This window comes from Gossypium raimondii, chromosome 2, assembly GCF_025698545.1.
Source record: "Gossypium raimondii isolate GPD5lz chromosome 2, ASM2569854v1, whole genome shotgun sequence".
NCBI classification, from domain to species: Eukaryota; Viridiplantae; Streptophyta; class Magnoliopsida; order Malvales; family Malvaceae; genus Gossypium; species Gossypium raimondii.
This window is the reverse complement of record NC_068566.1, coordinates 18,888,216-18,900,536: the sequence shown is the minus strand read 5'-3', so window position 1 is coordinate 18,900,536 and position 12,321 is coordinate 18,888,216. Positions and strand designations below refer to the sequence as shown.

Sequence of the window (12,321 nt, the reverse complement as noted above, 5' to 3'; positions counted from 1 at the left end):
AAATTTCATAACAATTGGACACCTCTAACATGTAGAACTCAACTTTTGCACTTTTTTACAATTTAGTCCTTATGACTAAATTGAGTGCCCAAACGTCAAAAGTTTTGAACAAAATTTTCATGAAATCATTCCGTAAAATTCTAGGCCATAAAAATATAGTAAAAATAAATTTTTCCTCAGCGGATTTGTGGTCCCGAAACCACTGTTCCGACTAGGCCCAAAATCGAGATGTTACATTTCTCCCCCATTTTAGGGATTTTCGTTCCTGAAAATCTTACCTGTGAAGAGATTTGTGTACTGTTTTCGCATAGCCTCTTCGGGCTCCCATGTAGCCTCATCAACCCCATGCCTATTTCATAACACTTTCACAAGTGCAATACTCTTGTTTCTTAGTTGCTTAATCTCTTTATCTAGAATTTTTACCAGTTCTTCAACAAAAGTCATGTATGGCTGAATCTCAACCTCTATATGTGAGATCACATGTGACGGATTGGAACGGTAACGAGGTAACATAGACACATGGAGTACATTACGAATCTTCTCTAACTCAGTTGGCAAAGCTAACCGATATGCTAAGTGCCCAATTCTTTCAGTCGCCTCGAACGGTCTAATGAAACGTGGAGTTAGTTTGCCTTTCTTGCCAAATCTGAAAATTTTCTTCCACGGGGATACTTTCAAAACCACTTTGTCACGAACTTGATACTTGATCTCTTTTCTTTTTAAATCTGCATAAGACTTCTGTCTGTCTGAAGCTGCTTTTAAACAATCTTTGATAACTTTTACTTTCTCTTCCGTTTCTTTGACTTAATCAACCCTGTAAATATGATTTTCCTTTAGCTCTGTACAATACAAAGGCGTACGACACTTACGTCCATACAAAGCTTCATAAGAAGCCATCTTCAAACTCGACTGATAACTATTATTATAGGCAAACTCTACCAACAGTAAATATTTCTCCCAACTGCCTTGAAATTCTAAAACACAACATCTGAGCATATCTTTAAGTAGCTGAATAACTCTCCCTGACTGACCATCGGTCTGAGGATGGAAAACAATACTACAGTTAAACTTTGTACCCAAATCTTCCTAAATTTCCTCCAAAATCGTGAAGTAAATCTCGGATCTCTATCTGAGATAATCGATAACGGTACCCCATGTAGTCTGACTATCTCTGAAACATACAATTCAGCCAACTTGTCAAGTGAATAATCTATACGAACCAGGATAAAATAAGCTGACTTCGTTAACTTATCAATCACAACCCATATTGCATCTTTCTTTTTAGGTGTCAACGGCAACCCTGCTGCAAAATCCATGGTAACTCGGTCCCATTTCCACTTAGGGACTAACACATGCTGCAATAAACTTGAAGGTACTGATGTTTGGCCTTTACCTATTGATAGATCAAGCATCTAGAAACAAATTTGGAAATATCTCTTTTCATTCCTGCCCACCAGTACATTTTTTTTAAATCGTTATACATCTTTGTACTACCTGGATGAATAGACAGAGAACTACAATGTGCTTCTTGTAAGATCTTCCGAATAAGCTCATCATTCTTTGGTACACATACTTTGTCTCTGAACATCAAACAACCATCAAAACCGATCTGAAAATCAGACTCTATTCCCAACTCGCATTGAGCTCTTTTAGCTTGCAACTCACTATCATTTTTCTGAGCTTCATAGATTTCTTTGAGAAACACCGGTTTAGCCATCAACTCAGCTAAAATGGAACCATCATCAGATAAAGCCAAACTGGAATTCAAAGCTCTCAATGCAAACAAAGATTTTCTACTCATGGCATCAGTAACAACGTTTGCCTTACCCAGGTGGTAATCGATCACTAACTCATAATCTTTAATCAAATCTAGCCATCTTCTTTGGCTCAAGTTCAAATCTTTCTGAGTCATTAAGTACTTCAAGCTTTTATGGTCAGTAAATATTCGATACTTTTCACCGTACAAGTAATGCTCCTAATCTTCAATGCAAATACAATGGTAGCCAGCTCTAAGTCGTGCGTCGGATAGTTTTTCTCATGTGGCTTTAACTGTCTAGAAGCATATGTGATGACTTTAACTTCTTGCGTAAGTACACAACCCAATTCGTTCAAGGATGTATCACTGTAAATCACAAATTATTTACCCGGTTCTGGTTGTACTAAAACAGGTGCTTCAGTCAACAATGCCTTTAACTTGTCAAAACTTTACTGACACTTTTCAGTCCATTCAAACTTGATATCTTTCTGCAACAACCTTGTCAACGGGGTAGCTATCATGGAAAATCCCTTCACAAATAGTCTGTAATAACCAGCTAATCCAAGAAAGCTTCTAACCTCTGATACATTTCTAGGAGGCTTCCAATTAACAATTGCCGAAATTTTACTCGGATCAACTTTAATACCATCACCTGAGTCAGTGTGTCCAAGGAATCCAACTTCCCGAAGCCAGAACTCACTTTTACTAAACTTGGCATAAATCTTATTATCTCTCAAAATCTGTAAAATGGTTCTCAAATGATCGGCATGTTCAATCTCATCACGAGAATAAATCAGAATAGCATCAATGAACACAACTACAAATTTATCCAAGTAAGGTCTGAAAATTCAGTTCATTAAGTCCATGAAAATAGTAGGAGCATTAGTCAAGCCAAATGGCATCACAAGAAACTCATAGTGACCATACCTATTCCGAAAAGCAGTCTTTGGAACATCTGACTCTTTAACCGTCCACTGATAATAACCGGATCTCAAATCTATCTTGGAAAACACAGTAGCTCCATTCAATTGGTCAAACAGATCATCAATTTTAGGCAGTGGATATTTGTTCTTTATAGTTACTTTTTTAAGTTGCCGATAATCTATGCATAATCTCATCGAACCGTCTTTCTTTTTCACAAAAAGCACTGGTGCACCAATGGTGAACAACTAGGCCTTGCAAAACCTTTATCAGTTAATTCCTGCAACTGAGCTTTCAATACTTTCAATTCCAACGGGGCCATTCTATAAGGAGCAATAGAAATAGGAGTTGTACCTGGAATCAACTCAATACCAAATTCAACTTCTCTAATAGGAGGCAAACCTGGCAATTCTTCCGGAAACACATCTAAACACTCACGTACCACTGGCACTGATTCAATTTTCAACTCTGGATCTCTAGTGTTCAATATAAAAGCAAGATAAGCTTCACACATTTTTCTCAAACATTTCTTAGTAGACATAACAGAAATCATAGTGAGAGAACCATCTGACTCATCTGAATCAACCCGGATAATATCACCATTTTCACATTTCAACTCAATGTATTTCTTTCCACAATTCACTATCACATCATTAGCAGTCAACCAATCTATACCAAGAATCACATGAAACTCATCAAATGGCAATAGCATGAGATCGGCCGAAAAATAGTGACTTCTAATCATCAAAGGGCAACTCTTACATACTTTGTCTACTAACACATACTGGCCTAATGGATTTGATACTTTTATTACAAATTCAGTAGATTCTATAGGCATGTTCATACTAGGCATCAATCTCATACAAACATAGGAATGGGTCGAACCCGGATCAATCAAAGCAATAACATTAGTATCATAGAGAGAAAATGTACCCGTAATCAAATCAGGGGAGGATGCCTCTTCACAACCACGGATAGCGTATGTCCTTGTGGGTGCTCTAACATCTGGTCTAGCAGCTGAGCCTATGGTCGTACCCCTGTTACTTGCTCCAACTCTCGGATTCCTCTGTGGCCTGCCTCTAATAGGAGCATTTCCCTATCTCGCAGTCGGTATTACTTCTCTTTTAACTGTTTCAGGACAATCCCGAATATAGTGATCTGGTGCACCAATCTAAAGTAAGCATTTTCATTTGCTCTACACTCTCCAAGATGACGTCTATCGCATTGGGCACATTCTGGCCTAGGTGGTCGAGTACTACCCATACTTGCGACTGTAGTAGTCTGAGCTCTTGGACCCTTAAATCTTCTGCCTCTGTTTCGATTAAAATACCTGGCTGAAAAATTTGATCCACTAGAGAACTCTCTAGGCCTCTTGGATGTAGACTGAAATGATCTACTCATTTGCCTTTTCTTCGTGTCTTGCCCTTCAATTTCAACTTTACCCTTCTCTTTTTCTTTTAACAAATCTTCTGCCTTACATGCTCTTTCAACCAGAACAACAAACTCTCTGATTTCTAAAACACCCACTGACAGTCGGATATCATCATTGAGCCCATCTTCAAATCTCTTGTACATATTAGCTTCGGTGGACACAAACTCCCGAGCATATTTACTAAGTCTGACAAATTCAAATTCATACTCAGTCACAATCATCTTGCCTTGTTTTAACTCAAGAAACTCTTTTCTTTTTTGATCTATAAACCTCTGACTAATATACTTTTTACGGAACTCTTCCTGAAAGAAAACCCAAGTAATTCCCTCACTCGGTACCACTGACACAAGAGTCTTCCACCAATGATAGGCCGAATCTTTGAGAAGTGAGACAACACACTTCATGTATTCTTCAGGTGTACAGGACAATTATTCAAAAATTCTGATAGTATTCTCGAGCCAAAATTCAGCTTTCTCTGCATCATCATGTTTAGTAGCCCGAAACTCTTCAGCCCCTTGTTTTTTTATCTTATCAACGGGTGGTCTTTCTCTTATAACTATATCTGTAGCTAGGGAAGCTACATGGGGAACTTGAGAATCATGAGGGGGTGGAGGTCTAACTGTTGGATCCGTATGAATGAACTCGGCAAACCAATCATTCATAGCTTGGAAGAAGGCTTCTCAAGCCCTTCCTCCCTGACTAACTGATACGGCACTTTCACAACTATCGGGTGGCACCATCCCTTCTGCGGGAGTGGGTGCATTACTCTCTATATCATCTACATCAGCTCGTTCGGGATCCATAACTATAAAAGAAAACATTTTAAAATCGTCAGGAGTCGTCACACAATCAAAATATAAGTATGACATGTATAGCTAGACTCTTATTCACACTGAATGTTCCGAGAATCGACTAAACCTACTCTGATACAAACAAGTTTCACAACCCTTACCCGAGACCATTTTTGGAGTTGAGCATGGGGCGTTACTTGACTTAACTTATTAGTTCGGGCATAAAAATTTGCTTTTAAAATTTATTTCACTTTTCATCATAATGTTGTGCACCTGCGCAGCAGTCACTAATTTAACTATAACTCGAGTTACGAAACTTAAAATTTAGATACGTAAATTTTCCTTGAAACTAGACTCATATATTATCTTACCATAAAATTTTCAGAATTTTTGGTTTAGCCAATTAGTACAGTTTATTCATTAAAGTCTCCCCTATTTCACTGCCTCGCGGTTCTCATTTGTTAACTAAAAAATCAATTTTCTCATCATATGATTTTCATATGGTTTCTCATTTGTTTCTACAAAAAAATAGACTCACTAAAGAATCTAGAAATATAAATTAAAACTCATAATAATTTTTGTACAATTTTTAATGATTTTCTAAAGTTAGAACAGGGGACTCCAAAAACCGTTCTGACCCTGTCTAACCAAAATTCAAATATCTCAGAATATAAAATTTCTTTATCCACAACGTTATTTTTCTATGAAAATAGACTTGATAAGCTTTAATTCTATATATCATTCACTCTCTAATTGATTTTATACTATCCTTGGTGATTTTTTAAAGTCACGTCACTGCTACTATCCCAAAACTGTTTCATTGCAAATTTTTATTCTCTTTCATAATTTCTAGGTATAAACTATCACCTAGGCATTCATAACACCACACATCTTCTTAATTAGTCATTTCAATAGCTAACCATTAGCCATATCATATAAACACACTCAAAATGACTAAGTCTCTATACATGCCATAGCTTTACACATTTCAAAATCACATAATACCGAGATGTCTGCTGATAGTGTGAGACGAACTCCGACGTCCTTGTGATCCTCGAACTAACTTGGCAGTACTATAAAAATAAGGAAAATAAAGAAAGTAAGCATAAAGCTTAGTAAGTTTACAAGTAAATAAATAACAACATTTATCATAAATAATCATACTCATAAATTTCATCAAACATTAGAATTTTTATTCGCTTCTTTACTTACTCACTTGTTTACTTACTTGCTTACTTAAATAACTCAAAATTATAACTTATTCCTCCCTTGCTGACATTTCTTTCTCAACTGATAACTGAGATATTCTCAATCCTTATAACTCACCTGAATTTATTATTATGCTTTGATCTGAACTTTCATGTAACATGGTCTATTTACTAGCCCGTTGAATCACTTTGAATACTACGGATACTCGGGTCTCTTGTCTGATAATACATGCCAAAGCTATGTCCCAGACATAGTCTCACATAAGGATGCTTTCTGTACTGCCAATGCCATATCCCAGATATGGTCTTACATGGGAGTTCTCATATCGGTGCCCATGCCATGTTCCAGACATGGTCTTAAGGGGGACCTCTCATCTCAGTGCCAACGCCGTGTCTCAAATATGGTTTTCCATGGGACCTGTCATCTCGGTGCCAACGCCATGTCCCAGACATGGTCTTACATGGGACCTCTCATAATCTCAATGATTCCAATGCCATGTCCCAGACATGATCTTGCATGGGATCTCACTCCCTTAATGTCATGACATTTGTATCCGATATATTCTCAATGTTTCAATGGGGCTTTTATCGCTGATTCTCTGTCACCTCATACTTAAGTCAACATTAGATATTTTCATGAAATAAATACATAATTTCTGGAAAATAACAACATTAATAATAATTTTCAAACTATTGCATTTATTTACCGTAAACTTACCTCTACAAAATATGGTCAAATCTATCAACTTAGTCTTCAACCTTTTTCTTTCCTCGGTCTAACTCCAGATTTCGTTCTTCTTGATCTATAATAGCAAATTTATCTTATTTAATACTCAAATTCATCAAAAAAAAATCCTTGACTCAAACTTTGGAAAAATTACGATTTTGCCCTTAAACTTTTGCATAATTACACTTTTGCCCCAAAGCTTTGAAATTAAACTTCATACCTTATTCTTATGTTCTATGACATGCTGAACATTTTTCCCTTCTATGGAAACATCAAATTCCCACTCTAACACTTACTTATGAACATTAGACATTTTTACCGATTATGTCGTTTTACTCGTTTTCACTTAAAATCGCTTAGCAAAAGTTGTTTAACATAATTCCAAGCTTCATATTCTACCATAAAATATCAAAATAAACACATTTCACCTATGGGTATTTTTCCAAATATGAACCCTAGGTTAAATTATTGCTAGAATAAGCTAAATCAAGTTATTGGGGCTTCAAAAATGTAAACATTGAAAACGGGGCTTGGAATCACTTACTATGGAGCTTGGAAGCTTGAAAACCCTAACTATTGCTTCTCCCCTTGTAAAATTCAGCCACATGAAGAAGATGACCACAATTTGCCATCTTTTTCCCTTTTAACTCATTTTAATTACCAAATTACCAAAATGCCCCTAACTTAAAAATTTCTTATTTCACTTATCTCATGTCCATTTTTGTCCATAACTTAACCAATGGTCTAATTATCATATAAAGACCTCCAATTTAAAGTTTCATAACAATTGAACACCTCTAACATGTAGAACTCAACTTTTGCACTTCTTACAATTTAGTCTTTTTAACTAAATTGAGTGCCCAAACGTCGAAATTTTCTAACAAAATTTTCACAAAATCATTCCGTAAATTTGTAGGCCATAAAAATATGGTAAAAATAAATTTTTCCTCATCGAATTTGGGGTCCCGAAACCACTGTTCTGACTAGGCCCAAAATCGGGATGTTACAGAATGTGTATTGATCCTCTCAGTGCCTAGGTGCATAAACCAATATCTAATTTTGTTTCTAAGTCAAAGCTTGCATTTAAAAAGGATGACGTCATGGGCAATCCCTAACACGATGTTCCACAGGCCCGTATCTCAAGCATGTTCTTGACTTTTCAAATAGTCACCTGAATGGCGCTTATTATAGTACTTATAAACCAGAATTTCTCGTTGATCCAATAGAACCTCTTGTATTAGCTTTTACAAAAATCTGTTGTGGTTTGTCCACTCTGGCCCGCTTCAAAGTCACATATTCAAGAAGTAGAATCAAAACCTCTCTTATTTAGCATGGTAGTCTTTTTCTTCTTTTCGCTCTCTAAGCATTTATTCTCTTCCACAATTTTGGTCTACTCAACCAAGGTCTCGAAAACTTTTTCTAAATCCCCCAACATCGCTTATGACACTACACTATCCCCAGTCTTTCAGTTTCTGCGTTTAGCAGTAACCACATTAATGATGTTATTTGTCTCAAGGTCAGGTACAAGTCCTTGAACAGCTAACAACTAATCTTGAGCTACTCGACATTGCACTCCTCAAAATCACATAGCACGAGTTCACATACCTGGGTTTTCATATCGCTTTCTTGAGTCTAAATTTTGACGTTAATCTATAGTTTAGAAATAAAATGTCTAATTATTTCCGGAGTGTTTATAGTCTAAAGTTTACAGTTCTAATTTATAATTTTAAATAGTATAATCTTAATGTTTATCTACAGTTTAGTAGTGGTAGTACTAACTTAGGAACGACATAAAAGTTCTCGGATTTAACTTTTTGAAAATCTTGCAAAAATTTTCATGTGGCATGGTTCCCAAAATACCCCTTTTAATTATGTATGCGGACTCAAAAAAATCCATGGTTCGAGTTTTGAACTGGGCTTTGAGACCACTACATTGGCCCTAGAATGGCCCAGAAAATCTTTTATAGTTTTCAAACATACTTTTTAAACCATTTGCGTAAATCGTTCAAAACTAGTGAAATCGAGAATTTTAGAAATCGATGATTTCGATATTTTATTTATTTGTAAAATTTTGATCATTATTCAAAACTTTTATAATTTCAATCATATTTCAAAATCATTCGCTTATTATTTCAAAACTAAAGAACTTGGTTATTCATCATTATTCGAGAAACTATGTTAAGTTTATAAACCAAATGTCTTTAGATTTCTCATTTGTAAACATTACTAATTTTGAAAACAAAGTCTAGATTGATTAAGAACTAGTTTCTCAAAATTACAACGGAAAAATGTAATATTGATGATTTATAAAAATTTCAATGAAAATAGTTGCTAAAACTATATTTTTAAAAATCAATATTTCATGTAAATTTCATAAAACATCAATACAAAATTTAAACCTCAAAAATTAAGTCGTATTCTTGTCTAAAACTTATTTTCGTTGTTGCAGTGGAAAAGAGTCATTTTGTTAAGTACTAAATTATGTATTTTTTTTTAACTTAATGTCAAACTTTTTTCTATTTATGTGTTTTGATTCAATTTGTTTGAGCTCACACTTGAAGCAGTTCGTGGTACGAGAACAATAGAAAAGATCGTTTGGTTGAAAGTCGAAAAAAATTAAGGATTCAGTTAGGTTTATTACTATAAATATCACAAACCGGGCTGGTTTTCAAAATTTTAATTTTTCACCATGTAAGAAAATTTGTTTTCAAATCGGATCTTTTCCAACAATTACATCATCAACGTGATACATGCAAGACACATAACATCATCTATCATCTAGTAGGCAATGTACAGACACTCACCTAGTTTCCTTTATCCTCATCAACTTAGCTTGTCCAAACCCCAGAGCCTTCTCCCTCCTGGTAGTTCAGCATGACAACCATTCGAAACTAAAGGTGTTCAACCCTTAAAAAACCAAAATCCACAGTTATGTAGGAGCTTTTAGGAGTTACTATTTCATTCTTTTCTTCAATCCACAAGTACAGAGAGATAATAAAGCTTACCAGTTCCTAAATTTTTCTACCATCAGACTTTAATTCTCACAACTACTACAACATGCATAGCTTCCTTTAGTTACAACATTTTTTTCCTCAAATGACTAAAGAATATGATGTTATGTAAAGAGTAAGATTTATAAATAGAATTCAGAAAATTCTGTCTCCACACACACCTATATATACACTCCTTTAGGCACGGTCTTCACTGACCATTTCAACCCTTCATCCTTAATCATTTTGTCTCCCACTATGGAACTAGCTAGTTCCATCCTAACTGAATCAAAATTGAGATTCAACTAATCACAATTTGACCACTAAATTTTTTTAACCTCTCAGTGGAGCCCGACAATTTGCTAATCCTTTCAATTTAATCCCAGCTATTCTTAAATTGTAGGTCAATAAACATAACCGGGTGTTACAACTCCCCCACCCTTAAAGAAAATTTTAGCCTCGAAATTTCCTCTTGTAGCTAGATTTAGGGGCGGACTCCGGTTATACTTCTACAACACAAAGGAGATCATCACCACTCATCCCTGTTGCTTTGGCATTAACTACCATATTAGCATTATTCCATAAACTTGTCGAACTTGAATAGTGGGTTTGCCCATACTCCATCTATAGTGGGTAACGACTTTAAGGATAACCCCAATGATTTCCTAGCGGAGCCTTTGGCTTACTTCTTGTGCCAGACGCTCCCCAGGACAGGTTATCTAATCTAAACACTTGATTAGCAGATGTTTGACAGTCGTCTCTCTCGGTGAGCTTTCCTATTATTTGATATATGAGGGGTTTAAGAAAAACCCTTCCCCTGGTCGATTGATGTCAAAAGCAAGTTTAGGGACCAAAATAATTGGTTACTTTTTATCTCAAGCTTTTCTTGGCTGGGTTATTTAGACCGAAGCATGAGATGAAATCTTTTCATCTAAAATAAACTTTTCCCTACAAGTCTTTTGTCATTTGAGTTTTTTTCTATACCCTAACTATTCTTCCTTCATCTCACTCTTTCCATTCCTTTGTTCCTTCACCGGAGTTACCCGTCTACTGTAGTTAGTTCTTAGTTCCAAGTAATTCTTCGCCATTTCTTTTTTTCATCTTATACTATATTATTATGTTCAGAGTTGCACCTGCATCAGGAGGAAGGGCCAAAGGCTCCGATCCCCAAAGTCAAAGGGTTTACCAAAGGAACGTTATTGTTGAAAACAACAATGTTTTACAATCCTAGAAGACTAGTACTTTAGTGAGGACATTGTTGTAAAATTGATTGGCCACTCCCGAGGAGATGGTACACTACATAGTAGCTCGGGGTATCCAATTTCCTAACTTTGCCTACCACTTTGAGATTGTTACAGGTGGGAAATACCTAAGTGATTTTGACGAGGGCCTCATACTACCCCTCTACTTGCTAGAGGCTAGATTTTGTCTTCCCTTCCATCCATTCTTATGTGTAGTCCTTGATGAATATGGGATTGCGCCGGGGCAACTGTCCTGCCTATCTTGGTGGACACTAATGGCATACTTCTTGCATTATAGTAGCCACAATGAGCCACCCCTTCTTAGTGTCTTCCAACACTTCTTTTAAGTTTCTAACACAGAGGCCTCCAATTGGGATGGTCTATTTCAGTGTTCGTCAAGGTCACGAACCTATTCTTAAGGATTGGTGAAAAGCAAGCTTTTTGTGGTTTCATTTTCCCACAAGGTGGTCGTTTCCTACCGATTCTTGTTGCTACTGATCCCTAACCTTAGACATAAAGATCATTGTGGCCCAAGTTGACTGTATGGAGAAATTAAAAGCCATTTTTTGTCCATCTTCAACCCATGGCCGAAAATTGAATGGAGAAACCATGGTTAGGGTTTGTCAAGCTTCCAAGCTCGATTGTAAATCAAGAGAAATGAAATCCAGAGTTAGACCTGGGAAAGAAAAAGGTTGAGGATTAAGTTGCTAGATTTGGTCGTATTTTGTACCAAGGTAAATTTACGGTAAATAAATGCAATATTTCAATAATTATTATTAATGTTGTTATTTTCTAGCATTTATGTACTTATTTCATAAAATTATTTAATGTTGACTCAAGTATGAGATGATAGAGAATTAGTGTTAAAATGTCCTGTTGAAACATTAGGAACGTATCGGATACAAATGTCATGACATTAGGGGAATGAGATCCCATGTATGACCATGTCTGGGACATGGCATTGGCATTATTAAGGTTATGAGAGGTCCCATGTAAGACCATGCCTGGGACATGGCGTTGGCACCGAGATGAGAGGTTCCCCGCAAGACTATGTCTGGGACATGGCATAGGCACCTATATGAGAACTCTCATGTAAGACCATATCTGGGATATGGTATTGGCAGTACAGGAAACATCCCATGTAAGACCATGTCTGGGACATGGCTTTGGCATTTTATTATCAGACAGGAGACTCGAGTATCCTTAGTATTCCAAGTGATTCAACGGGCTAGTAAAGAGACTATGTTACATGAAA

General features: G+C 36.2%; 1 protein-coding gene across 1 annotated transcript; it reads right to left on the bottom strand.

Annotated features, from left to right (window-relative positions):
- Window positions 1-1,063: 1,063 nt before the first annotated feature.
- LOC128033882 (uncharacterized) lies at window positions 1,064-1,801 on the bottom strand. Its single transcript, XM_052622368.1, has 3 exons — window positions 1,495-1,801; window positions 1,221-1,393; window positions 1,064-1,129 (listed from the first exon to the last, which is right to left on the bottom strand). The coding sequence occupies exons 1-3, from the start codon at window positions 1,799-1,801 to the stop codon at window positions 1,064-1,066; spliced, it is 546 nt and encodes a 181-aa protein (XP_052478328.1).
- Window positions 1,802-12,321: the final 10,520 nt, after the last annotated feature.